This window comes from Hippopotamus amphibius, chromosome 16, assembly GCF_030028045.1.
Source record: "Hippopotamus amphibius kiboko isolate mHipAmp2 chromosome 16, mHipAmp2.hap2, whole genome shotgun sequence".
Lineage (NCBI taxonomy): Eukaryota > Metazoa > Chordata > Mammalia > Artiodactyla > Hippopotamidae > Hippopotamus > Hippopotamus amphibius.
In genome coordinates this window covers 18,835,063-18,847,444 of record NC_080201.1, presented here as the reverse complement: position 1 = coordinate 18,847,444, position 12,382 = coordinate 18,835,063, and the positions used below count along the sequence as shown (strand labels likewise).

The window sequence follows — 12,382 nt, the reverse complement described above, 5'->3', positions numbered from 1 at the left end:
CTGGGAAAATAAGATGTGTAGCCAGAGAGATAGGTAGAAAGCTAGGAGCATGTTGCCTCTTGAAATCCAAGACAAGGAAAGGCTCAAGGAAGAGGAAGAGAACTACACAGTGAAAGGCTTTGCTGAGATCAGGTAGGATAAGGACTAAACACTGGACACTGGATTTAGCAATGGGGAAGTCACTGGTGACCTTGTCTGGACCAGTCAGGGGAGTACTGGGTACAGAAGCTGGACCAGGATAGGAAGAAGAGTGGGTGGGTGTAGAGAGGAAATGGAGGTAGACATCTTTTCAAGAAACTTGGCTCTCAAAGAGTCAAATAGGGTGAGAGGTTGGGGGTTGGGTAGCTAGAAAGACTCAAAGTCCACAGAGGGGTCATTTCTTTTTATAGTTATCTATTTAAAGTTAACTTTATATTGAAATATAATATTCACACAGAAAGGATACATGTCCTAAGTATACAGTTCACAATACATTTTCACAAAGGAACACACCCATATAGATTCAGGAAATAGAACCCAGATTACTAGATTATTATTAGGAAACAGAACATAATCAGGACCCTGTCAGCCCCCTTGTGCTCCCTTCCAGTCACTACTCCCCAGGGGTAGTGTCACTACTATTAATAGTCACTACTGTTCTGACTTCTATCACGATAGATTAACTTTAACTGTTTTTGAATTTCACATCAAGGGACACATATATATATCCTCTCTTGTGGTCTTGCTTCTTTCCCTCAACATTATGTCTGTAGGAGTCATCCTTATCGTTGCATGTATGTTCATTCTTTTCGTTGTATAGCATTCCATTATCTACTGATGAACATTTGGATAGTTTCCAGGGTTGTTTTCATCTTTTATGTGGGAGTGACTTGAGCTTGTTTGAGGCTTGTGGAGAAAGTCCAAAATATTCATCTTCCATGGGAAGGGAGAGAGATGGCTAGGGTCACACATGAGGATTTCCCACATGGGAAACAAGAGCCTGGCTGAGGTTGAGATTTGCTCCTTTCCAGCCCAGCTGCTGTGCCAAGACCTCTGGCAGCTCCCGCCAGCCTGTGTGCAGGTGCAGAGAAGGCAGGGGGTTGGGTTACCCAGGGTTGGTTTCTGCCAGGTAAGAGAAGCCCAGGGTGCTGGAGATATTGGTAGCAGGGAGCAAGCTGAAGTGGGGCTGCAGATCCAGGCTGGGGAGAAGGGTGTGCAAAGAAGGTAGAGAAGAGGAGGTAGGAGGGAGGTAGCAGAGAGAAAGGAAGCAGAGGCAGCTTGTGAGCTCTGTGCAGGGAGATGTCCTTGCAATTCCGGCTGTATCTCCAGAAACTGGCATAGGGTTGTCCCTTAGTAAATAAATGAGTAAATGAGCTGAGGGCTCAAGAGGTCTCAAATAGAAGGCAGGTGAGGTGGGGGTGATGGAGAGCGCCTGAAGGTTGTGGTCAGTGTGGTTCTGATTTATGAAAGGGGCATTCCAGAGCCAGATGATGAGGCTGGGGTGTTGTCATGGAGGGTGCCTGCAGGGAGCAGAGAGGCCAGTGTTGGGTGGGCAATCCACGGGAATGCATAGCTGCCAGCATAGGGTGCACAGCATCCAGTCTTCAAGGAGGGAGGGGAGAGAGCATTTCTCAATGATCCTTAGACATCTTGCATCTGAAACTGTGGGGGTGGCAGGAGTGTTTGTTTTTTGTTTTTTGTTTTTTTTTTATCTGCCTAATAAGTTATCTTTATTTTAGAAATGGAAAAGCTTATGAGGTAAAGGAACTTTCTCAGGCTAACGTAGTCATCAAAGGAGCAGGAGTGTGTATGGGGTAGGGGAGCACCCAGCCCCTCTGAGAGGATGAGATGCCCAGTGGACCCTGGGCATGGTGGCCTCTATCCAGGCTAGAGTTGGATAGAGATAGTCAATGAAGAGATACTGGTGGCAGGGAAAGGGCTGACACCAAGGGGATTCAGCCCATGTGAGCTGGGGGCCAGAGGATGGGGCCTCTACCCTAGAATGCAGCTTTTGCTAGAGAGAACTCCCTGATTGGGCAGTGGGACCTGATCCTCTTCCCTGTGGCCTGGGAGTAGAGGGAGTGTCCAGACTGAGCACCCCTCTGTGGGTGGAGGGATGGGGTGGTGCATGGTGCTGTGGGACTCTCTTCCTTCTTCGGGCGGCAACACATAATATGGGGTGGATCCAGTCCCCCACTCTCAGCTCCTCAGCCTCCAAGCCCCCTGATGCTCAGTGCTCCTCTGCTGTCCTTTGACACAGTCCCTCCACGCAGCACTCCCAGCCCTTCTTTCCACTCTCTCAGCCCTTGCTCTCTAGCTTTCACATACTCAGAACCCCTACTCTCAGCCCTCTGTGTCCAGCTGTCTCTCAGCACCCCCAACAGCCACTCTATGAGCCTCCTGTGCTAACTGCACCCAATTCAGCCCCCTACCCGGTGTCCTCACTCTCTCTCTCCGTATTCATTGCCATGCTGAACTTCCTTTACCCACACGCCTGACCCAGCCGAGAAGACCCCCGTCAGCCCCCTGCCTGAGGTGAACCCCCAGTTATCCCCCCTAGAGGATGGGCGGGGGGCCAAGGGCCCGGTGCCCCCCTGGTCCGGCCGGTCCCGCCCCATCCCGGCGGGCTGAGTCAGGCGGCAGGAACTGGGCGGGGGGCGGCGCCGGGAGGAGCTGAAGCCGGAGCCAGAGTCGCTGGGAGCGAGCGCGGGGCCCAGCCTGGCCGGCACTGAGTGGCCCTGGGCCGGCAGGGATACGGGGGGCAAGCGCGGGGCTTGAGGGGCTGTCCCGCACCTACCATGAGCTCCAAGAAGAAAGGTAGGACCTGGTCTGTGGCTGCGAAGGCTCTGGGGCTGGTCCCAGGGGGCTGCGGGCCGGGGTCTGGGGAACTGGGGCGTGTGTTTCGCCGGAGCGGAATGGGGGTCTGCGGAGGATCTCTTCCTGCTAAGATCACCGGCGAAGGCAGCTATCAGTGACTCAGTTTCTCTTTTGGAGTCTCAGGAAAGTGGAGGGGGTGGGGCACTTCTCGGCACTGCCCCCCACCCTGGGAATGCCCCGGCTCCGGGCGCCAGGAGGGCTCTGGCGTCTGGGCGCCTCGGAGCGGGTGGGGGCTGGAGGAGAGCAACTTCCGCAGGGCGGGCGGGTTTGGGGAGCCCAACCTGCGCAGGCCGGGCCTGCCAGGCAGCTCCGCTGGGTTCAGAGCACGCACCCCGCCCCGCCCCGTGACCTCCTGCGGCCTCTCGGGGTGCGGGAGTGGGAGCTCCTGGTCCACTTGCGGGGAGGAGGTCAGGGGCAGGGCTGGGGAGCCCGCCCCACCCCCGGGTAAACAGACGCTTCCGCACATTCTTCGCGCGCCCCTCCCCTTTCCTGCCCCTTCCCAGCCCCGGGAGGGTCCCAGTGCGACCCCCCTTCCTGCCCCGCGCGGCGGGCGGAGCCTGCACCTCTGCAGGAAGTGGGGGCCGAGCCGAGGCCACGCTGAGTCCGAGAGCGAGTCACCGCGGCCGCCCTGTCATTAGCGCCAGGGCCGGTGGGGTTCGGATTCCGGGCGTCAGGCTGTGTCGGGCGGGACTGAGATCCAGAGACTGCGCCGCAGGGAGGGGGGGCTTCAAGGGCCTGACTAGCGCTGGACACCCGCCTTCGCCATCCGCAGGGAGCCCCGCGCGGACTCATTCCATGATGTCCCTGTCGGTGCGGCCGCAGCGCCGCCTGCTCAGCGCCCGGGTCAGTAGGAGCCAGTCCTTCGCAGGCGTCCTCGGCAGCCAGGAGCGGGGGCCCAGGTATGCAGCAGAAGGGGGCTAATGTGCTCAAGAGAGTCTGACCCGGTTGGAGTGTGCAAGTGAGGGTTTGGGGGATGACTTCTTGCGCCTTTCTGAGTGCAGTCTCTTCCTTAGGAGCTTCCCGGCCTTCAGTCCCCCGGGACCCCCACGAAAGCCCCCAGCTCTTTCCCGAGTGTCCAAGATGTTTTCAGTGGCGCACCCAGCCCCCAAGGTCCCGCAGCCTGAGCGCCTGGACCTGGTGTACACTGCACTCAAGCGAGGCCTGACGTAAGCAATGCCCTCCCAACACCTTGTCCCAGGATCCTTCCCTAAGGCCTCATCCCCTTTCTGCTGGTAGGAACCTTCCCCAACCTCACACCTTCTCCTCACTGCCTGTTCCCTGGGCTGGAGAGGCTGGAGAGGTAAGATAACTCTTGTGATCACCCCTTTCCCCAGGGCCTATTTGGAAGTGCACCAGCAGGAGCAGGAGAAACTCCAAGGACAGATAAGGGAGTCCAAGAGGAATTCCCGCCTGGTGAGTGAAGGGTTGGCATCCTATATGCCCTGGATTAATGCCCTTTGCTCTTGTGGTGTGGGGGGCTGGGCAGGGCCAGCCCTGGGTGACATCAGGGCTGTTTTCTGGAGTAGCTTAGTCCAGCTGTGACTAGAAAAGGGGATATCAGGAAAGGCTGGGGAGGTTTCTTTCCTCAGCTTTCCCACGCTGCATGCACTTTCTGCCTGGGACCCAGTGCCTTCCAGTGGGGTGAGTCTAACCCCGCAGACATGGACAGCAGGAGATTATGTTGTAGTGTTACTGAGGGAGATCCATGGTTCTTCCTGGGGAACAGGTCAGGGTTTCCAAGAGGAAGAAACATTTTGCTGGGTCTTGAAGCATGAACAGGAGTTCCCAGGTAGAGGGAACCATGCATGAGGAGGCACAGAGCTCTCTTCCTAGGAGTTGTAGGAAAGACAGTGGGCCAGGGGAGGGATCCCATGGAAGAGGTGGGGGTAAGAGTACTAGAGGGGTCATGGGGACCAGATCTATGACACCAGCAAAGACCAGGCATGCGGGAAGGTAGGTCAGTCCCTGCTTTGACTGGAATGGCTGTGGACTGTGGTGTGAGAGGGAGGAAGGCTGTGAAGAAAAGGAGCTAGATGGGTCTAGGTGAGCAAGTGCCCCTGCTGGAGTACTTCCCCTGCCTTCTAATGCCCCCCACCTCTCTCCCCACAGGGCTTCCTGTATGACTTGGATAAGGTGAGTGTATAGAGAACAGTGTTGGAAGAAGTTGGCTCAGGGGGAGGTAAAGGGCCCTGGGCCTCAGGCTTCTCCTAACGCACCTCTCCCCCAGCAAGTCAAGTCCATTGAACGCTTCCTGCGACGGCTGGAGTTCCACGCCAGCAAGGTACTTGTGCAGCATGCGTGCGTGCTTGCAGTGTGGGGTGGGGGATTGGGTATCACAGGGAGATGGGATGATCCTAGGCCCTGGGTGAGCAACCCCAGTAGTGAATCTCAATCCCCACTCTGCCACCCCACTCATCTGCCCAGATCGACGAGCTGTATGAGGCATACTGTGTCCAGCGGCGTCTCCGAGATGGCGCTTACAACATGGTCCGTGCATACAGCACCGGCTCCCCAGGGAGTCGTGAGGCCCGGGACAGCCTGGCTGAGGCTACTCGGGGGCATCGGGAATACACAGAGGTGAGGGATGTGTGCCCGTGAGGCAGAGGCACAGGGTGTGGCAGAGCTGGTGAGAGGGGACAGGTTCTTGACCTCCTCCTGTCCCTGCCCATCCACCCCAGAGCATGTGTCTGCTAGAGAGCGAGCTAGAAGCACAGCTGGGCGAGTTCCATCTCCGGATGAAAGGTGAGTGGTGAGGCCGACTGGTGGCAGGGAGGGGGAAGTGTGTGCCTGAGACCCCTCGACCCGGCTCACCTCCTTCTCCCCCACTCCCAGGGCTGGCCGGCTTCGCCAGGCTATGTGTGGGCGATCAGTATGAGGTAGGAGGATGGGCAGGGAGGGGCTGGGATGGCAGGGTCGCAGCACCAAGGGCTGCTTCATCCTGCCTCCTCCCCTAGATCTACATGAAATATGGGCGTCAGCGCTGGAAACTGCGGGGCCGCATAGAGAGTAGCGGAAAGCAGGTGTGGGACAGCGAGGAAACCGTCTTTCTCCCTCTGCTCGCAGAATTCCTGTCCATTAAGGTGATGTTTCTGCCCAGGACCATAGGACACCAAGATCCCGTGACTCTATGACCCTGTGAACCCCTTATGACCCTCAAGATCCTGATACCTTTACCCCTGTGACCCCCACCTTGTTCCATGGCCCTGTGAATATATGACCCCTTGACCTTCATGATCGTGTGGTTTCCTTATGACCTTCTGACCTTGTGAATATTTGACCCCTGAGCTCCCATGAGGCTGTGACCCCTATGACCTCAATGACTACAGATTTAGACCTCTGTGATCCCTGTGCTCCCAGGCTGCTTCAAGCCTCCATGGCCCCATTACCCTGAGAACTCCATTCCCTGCAACTTCCTCATGGCCCCACGACCCGGTGACTGTCTCATAACCTCTATGCAAATTCAGGTGTCTGATCCCCCACAGTCTCATGACCCCTACATCCTTATGACCCCACCGTGCATTCTTGGCTACAGGTGACAGAACTGAAAGGCCTGGCCAACCATGTGGTTGTGGGCAGCGTCTCCTGTGAGACCAAGGACCTGTTCGCCGCCCTGCCCCAGGTTGTAGCTGTAGACATTAACGATCTCGGCACCATCAAGCTTAGCCTGGAAGTCACCTGGAGGTTGGTGGGGCTGAGGGGCTTGGAGACTGGGCTAGGATTTGTGGCACCTGCTAACAGCTTCTTCTCTCTCCAGTCCCTTCGACAAGGATGACCAGCCCTCAGCCGCTTCTACTGTCAACAAGGCCTCCACGGTCACCAAGCGCTTCTCTACCTATAGCCAGAGCCCACCAGACACGCCCTCACTTCGGGAGCAGGCCTTCTATGTGAGTCACATCCCAGGCTCAGCGCCTCCCCCACCCCCCCGCCCCCCAACCCCAGGGGCTTCCTGGGAGGGGTCCTGAAACGTCCCGTTCTCTTTTCCAGAATATGCTGAGGCGGCAGGAGGAGCTGGAGAATGGGACAGCGTGGTCCCTGTCATCTGAATCTTCCGATGACTCCTCCAGCCCACAGCTCTCGGGCACCGCCCGCCACTCCTCAGCCCCCAGGCCCCTGGTGCAGCAGCCCGAGCCTCTGCCCATCCAAGTTGCCTTCCGCAGGGCTGAGACCTCCACTTCTGGGCCCGTGGATGAGGAGGGGGCCATGGCTCCAGCCCTGGCCAATGGGCATGCCCCCTACAGCCGGACTCTGAGCCACATCAGTGAGGCCAGTGTGGATGCTGCCCTGGCTGAGGCTTCAGTGGAGGCTGCGGGCCTAGAAAGCCTAGTCCGGGGACCTAGCCCACCTGCACACCCAGATCCCACCCATGGGGAGCACCCTAGTCCTGTCTCTCCTGCCCTGGACTCTGGCCATTCTACCGCAAGCCCCACTCTCAGTACAACAGACCCTGCCCCATCTGCACACCTAGACTCGGTTAACAAGACCATAAATTCTAGCTCTTCTGAATTGCCAGACCCCACCCACACCACTGCAAGTTCCACCTCTGGTGCCATAAGGCCTACCCATAGTACTCCAAGCCCCACTCACACCACCACAGGTTCTGCCCACAAGACTGCGGTCTCTACCCTCACTCCTACAGGCCCTACCCCCAGCACCACAGGGCCAGTCCAGACCACCACAAGTCCCACCCACAAACCAATGCTCTCTACCCTCACTCCTGCAGCTCCTACCCCCACTACTACAGACCCAGTCCAGACCACCACAAGCCTCAGCCACACAGTCACAAACCTAGTACACACTGTCATAAGCCCCACCAACAACCCCATGGTCTCTACCCTCACGACTGCGGGCCCTACAGCTAGTGCCACAGGCCCAGCCCAGACTACCACTAGCCCCACCCACACTACTGCAAGCCCTACCCACACCACAGTAAGCCCCACCCACACTGCTACAAGCCCTACCCACACCACAGTAAGCCCCACCCACACTGCTACAAGCCCTACCCACACCACAATAAGCCCCACCCACAATACTGCAAGCCCTACCCATACCACGATAAGCCCCACCCACAATACTGCAAGCCCTACCCACACTACCACAAGCCCCACCTACACTACTGCAACCCCTACTCACAAAGCCAGGATTTCAACTCACAGTACTATACTCGATGCAAAGGACCCAGTCCAGACCACAGGGAGTCCCACCCATTCTGTCACAAGCTTCACCCTTATAACCGTAAGCCCTTCCACTTTTCTAGACCTTGCTACGCTCTCCAGCCCCTCTGCAAACACAGACCCTCCCCTCCCAGGTGTGGACCCCCTGTCCTGTAGCTACCCAGCCTCCACTCCCTGCACTCAGGCAGACCCCATAACCCCCAGCACCTCCCACCCAACTCCTACCTGCTCCAGTTGGGAACCCCTCACAAGCCCTTCCCCAAACCCCCCAGAAGCCAACCATCAGAGCCCAAGTCTCCCTCCCTCACCCCTAGCCCCTGTGCCCCAGCATTCAGACCCTAGAGTGGCCAGGGCTTCCCAGGCTCCAGTTCCAGGGGCAGCTGGAGGGGCTGGGGACAGGCGGCTGGAGGAGGCACTGGGGGCCCTAATGGCTGCCCTGGATGACTATCGTGGCCAGTTTCCTGAGCTGCAGGGCCTGGAGCAGGAGGTGACCCGGCTGGAGAGTCTGCTCATGGTGAGGAGGGCTGGGCTGGGCTGGGCTGGGCCGTGGCAGCGCAGGGAGGGCAGCCAGGCAGGGGTGGCAGCTCTGACGCCCTTCACAACTCCAGCAGAGACAAGGCCTGACTCGCAGCCGGACCTCCAGTCTTAGCATCACTGTGGAGCATGCCCTGGAGAGCTTCAGCTTCCTCAACGAGGATGAAGATGAAGACAATGATGGTCCTGGGGACAGGTGAGGGGCATTGTGAGGGGGGAGGAGGGGAGGTGAGTACCAGGTAAAGGAGAAAGGGGAACAGGTGAGGTGAGGCCAGGTGGAGCTTGTAAAGAGAGTAGCAAGATGGGAGGTGGGCGGGAGGGGATGGACTTGCTGGCGGGTACATGTACTCCTTGTGTGCCTTGCACCTCTTGGGCCACAACCCCTTGCAGTCCACATTGCATAGACCATCCCGCCTGCAACCCTACTCCCACCCATCTCAGCTCCGGCAGCCCCAGCAGTCCCAGTAGTCCTAGCTGCTCAGGAGGTGGCCCTGAGCAGACTGGCTCTGGAGACCCCTGGTGCCACCTGCTGGTCCCAGCCCTTTCCTCCTTCTGGAAGTCCTCTGTGAACTTACCCATTGTCTGTTTGTGCATCATCTGTTCTGTTCTCGGATTGGGGGAGCTGAATAAAAGTACACTGGTGACCAGATGATGATGTGTGCTCCTGGGGCGGTTGACCCCATTTTTCTCTCAGGCCCCCAAACAGCCCGGAGCCTGGGGCTGAGGACAGCCTCGACTCACCTAGTGCCCGACCCCTCAGCACAGAGTGTCCAGCTCTGGACGCTGCCTTGGTCCAGCACCTGTACCACTGCAGCCACCTCCTGCTGGTGAGGCTAGTGGTATTCCCCCCACCCTCCCCTGGTAGCCCCTTCCCCCAGGGAGCCCTGCACTTCAGTCCTCGCCTTCCACACTTCCTCTGAGTTCCACTCCCCAATGTCCCAGGGCCTGGCTTTTGCTGAATGGATCACCTCCCATACTCTGGTTCCCCCAAGCCTCTCCCGATGCATGCTAGGACTTGTAGTCCCTGGTTCTCTACCCTCTCTAAGCTCTACCTTGAGGTCTGAACTACTTGGCCACCCCTATTCTTCAGAAACTGGGCACATTTGGGCCCCTGCGCTGCCAGGAGGCATGGGCCCTGGAGCGGCTACTGCGGGAGGCCCGAGTGCTTGAAGCAGTATGTGAGCTTAGCAGGCGATGGGAAATCCCTGCCACCTCTGCCCAGGAAGGTAAAGGCTGTGTGGGCTCTGGCTCGTGTCTGTCCCAAAGCTCCTCCCTTGCCCTACCCCATCTATGTGCCTGTCTCCCCACCTGCCTGCTCTGTTGCTGACAGTTTCCTGCACCTCCTTGCAGTGGTGCAGTTCTCAGCCTCTCGGCCCGGCTTCCTGACCTTCTGGGACCAATGCACAGAGGGACTCAGCCCCTTCATCTGCCCTGTGGAGCAGGTGCTCCTCACCTTCTGCAATCAGTACAGCGCCCGTCTCTCCGTGCGCCAGCCAGGCTTAGCCGAGGCTGGTAAGTGGGCTGCCTACCTGTCCCCTCTGCCCTCCTTTCTCAGATCCCCAGTGTTGGGACCTCAGGGAAAGCCAGGTCAGCCCACACAGACATGCTGAGCTGAGCACTGGGAAGAAATATCGAAGGCTCATGCCTCAGCACAAAAGGGCCCAGATTGGACCCTCTGCTGGGTCCCTGGACCCGCACCTGGGGTGGGAGCACTCTTCCTTCTAAGGACTCAGGTCCATCCATACCCTGAGACTGCGGCACTGCCTCCCACAGTGTGTGTCAAGTTCCTGGAGGATGCCCTTGGGCAGAAGCTGCCCCGGAGGCCCCAGTCAGGCCCTGGAGAGCAGCTCACCATCTTCCAGTTCTGGAGTTACGTTGAAGCCCTGGACAGCTCCTCCATGGAGGCCTTTGTGACGGAGACTGCCGAGGAGGGTGAGGCAGTGGCCCTGGGCACAAAGTGGCCTAACCTTATGGGTGGGTCTGAAGGTGTGAATTCAGGACATGAGGGTACAAAAGATGCTACCTCAGGAGGCTCTTTGCCCTACCACCTTGTTCCAACTGACACCCCCCCTGCCCGGCTTCCTTCTTTCAGTATTACTGGTGCGGAATCTGAACTCAGATGACCAGGCTGTTGTGCTGAAGGCCCTGCGGTTGGCACCTGAGGGGCGGCTTCGAAGGGATGGGCTCCGGGCCCTCAGCTCCCTGCTTGTCCATGGCAACAACAAGGTCATGGCTGCTGTCAGCACTCAGCTCCGGAGCCTGTCGCTGGGCCCTGCCTTCCGGGAAAGGGTAAGTGTAGGGCAGGGCTCTCTTAAGGGCAAAGAGTGGGGTCCCAGGCTTCCAGTGTCTGGCTAAGTCTGCGCTCCCACCCTTACCTAGGCCCTACTGTGCTTCCTGGACCAGCTCGAGGATGAGGATGTGCAGACGAGAGTGGCTGGCTGCCTGGCCCTGGGCTGCATCAAGGTGACCCTTTTCTCTCCCCTCCCAGTTCCCTAAGCCCTAGGTCATGCGCCTTTCTCACCTGCCCTGCTGGGCCCACCTCAATGTTCTCTCCCCTGGTAGGCTTCTGAAGGCATTGAGCCCCTCGTGTACCTGTGCCAAACGGACACAGAAGCCGTGAGGGAAGCAGCCCGGCAGAGCCTGCAGCAATGTGGTGAGGCTGGGAAATGGGAGATATGAGTCAAGCTGAGTGCTAGGACATTTCGGCTGCTGGGAGTAGGGGTGAGATGGGGTCAGGGGTGGGAGGGCCAGGGTGGGGCTAGGGCCACTCCTGACCCCATCCTTATCCATTACAGGCGAAGAGGGACAGTCTGCCCATCGACGGCTGGAGGAGTCACTGGATGCCCTGCCCCGCATCTTCGGGCCTGGCAGCATGGCCAGCACGGCATTTTAAACTCCCCACGCACCGGCCCCCAGTGCCCCTTCCCCCCTCCACTTTCAGGGCTTACCAGGCACTGGCAGGGAGGGTGAAGGCTGGCTCCAGACACACCTCCCTCACAGATTCCTATCCATGAAAATCTAATATATTCTCCTGTTGTCCTTGGGGTGGGTAGAGTCGGTGCCGCAGTCAAGTGCCTCCCAGCCTCGGCTCAGCACACTTGCCATAGATCCAGTGTCCCGGGCCTGGCCGTCCTGCCTCTGCCCTGCCTTGTCCCTTGGTTTTGTATTTTATTTACAGAGTTTTACAGAAAATAAAAAAGCAAAATGCCTTTCCTATATAGCCTGGACTGGTGCACTCCTGACCTTCTGCTCCAGCACTCTCTGGCTGTGGCCCTGACACTAGTGTATCCACACTCCAACTGTGACAAGGCCATGTGTTTTTGCCCTGGAAATCTGGATGGAAGAGAGCCCAGAGGCAGGAACTGGGCTTGGAAAAGAGGGCAGAGGAAGAGGGTGGTGGAGTGTTGCTGAGGAGTCCCAGACTGCAGGTGGGTGTACCCTGGGCCTGGAAGCTGTGGGCCTAGACTGGAGCTGAACTGTGGAGCTGGCCTAGAGAAGGCCTAAAGGGTGCCAGTCCTGGGAATGGCTGGCTCCCTTAGCAGCCAGCTCACTTGGCCAGGAGGCAAAGAGGAAGAAGGAGGCAGGAAAAGGTGTGGTGGTGGCTGGAGCTTCTGGCCACCAGGGGGCAGCAGAACCCCATCAGGGAATGCCAGGCTTCTGGGTCTTCGCCTCAGCCCAGGCAGCCTCCTACAGAAGAGGCTGAGAACAAGGAGCTTCTTAATGCTTAAGTGCTGGGTAGTTGAGTGGAGACTCTTGCAGAGGGGACGAGCTGGGGCCTGGGAGGCAGGAGACCCGGATGGCTGCTCTGTGACTCTCAACAG

The 12,382-nt window shown here is 58.2% G+C and overlaps 1 protein-coding gene across 8 annotated transcripts in view; it reads left to right on the top strand.

The window, feature by feature from the left end:
• Nucleotides 1-11,779, top strand: part of RIPOR1 (RHO family interacting cell polarization regulator 1) — a 46,049-nt gene extending 34,270 nt beyond the window's left edge. For 5 of the 8 annotated variants that reach the window (XM_057710599.1, XM_057710597.1, XM_057710598.1 and 2 more), the window contains 21 exons: nucleotides 3,629-3,755; nucleotides 3,870-4,022; nucleotides 4,191-4,269; nucleotides 4,966-4,989; nucleotides 5,084-5,137; nucleotides 5,281-5,433; nucleotides 5,535-5,598; nucleotides 5,689-5,732; nucleotides 5,811-5,936; nucleotides 6,389-6,537; nucleotides 6,611-6,740; nucleotides 6,841-8,541; nucleotides 8,636-8,757; nucleotides 9,256-9,388; nucleotides 9,652-9,787; nucleotides 9,912-10,073; nucleotides 10,335-10,493; nucleotides 10,654-10,850; nucleotides 10,941-11,024; nucleotides 11,124-11,214; nucleotides 11,357-11,779. In XM_057710599.1, the coding sequence (XP_057566582.1) occupies nucleotides 3,652-3,755; nucleotides 3,870-4,022; nucleotides 4,191-4,269; nucleotides 4,966-4,989; nucleotides 5,084-5,137; nucleotides 5,281-5,433; nucleotides 5,535-5,598; nucleotides 5,689-5,732; nucleotides 5,811-5,936; nucleotides 6,389-6,537; nucleotides 6,611-6,740; nucleotides 6,841-8,541; nucleotides 8,636-8,757; nucleotides 9,256-9,388; nucleotides 9,652-9,787; nucleotides 9,912-10,073; nucleotides 10,335-10,493; nucleotides 10,654-10,850; nucleotides 10,941-11,024; nucleotides 11,124-11,214; nucleotides 11,357-11,454 (3,963 nt within the window). In that variant the 5' untranslated portion in view covers nucleotides 3,629-3,651 and the 3' untranslated portion in view covers nucleotides 11,455-11,779. Of the gene's footprint in view, nucleotides 1-2,453; nucleotides 2,797-3,628; nucleotides 3,756-3,869; nucleotides 4,023-4,190; nucleotides 4,270-4,965; nucleotides 4,990-5,083; nucleotides 5,138-5,280; nucleotides 5,434-5,534; nucleotides 5,599-5,688; nucleotides 5,733-5,810; nucleotides 5,937-6,388; nucleotides 6,538-6,610; nucleotides 6,741-6,840; nucleotides 8,542-8,635; nucleotides 8,758-9,255; nucleotides 9,389-9,651; nucleotides 9,788-9,911; nucleotides 10,074-10,334; nucleotides 10,494-10,653; nucleotides 10,851-10,940; nucleotides 11,025-11,123; nucleotides 11,215-11,356 lie in introns of those variants that run through there. The other 3 variants (XM_057710595.1, XM_057710593.1, XM_057710601.1) reach the window with 3 other exon arrangements.
• The last annotated feature ends 603 nt before the right edge of the window (nucleotides 11,780-12,382 follow it).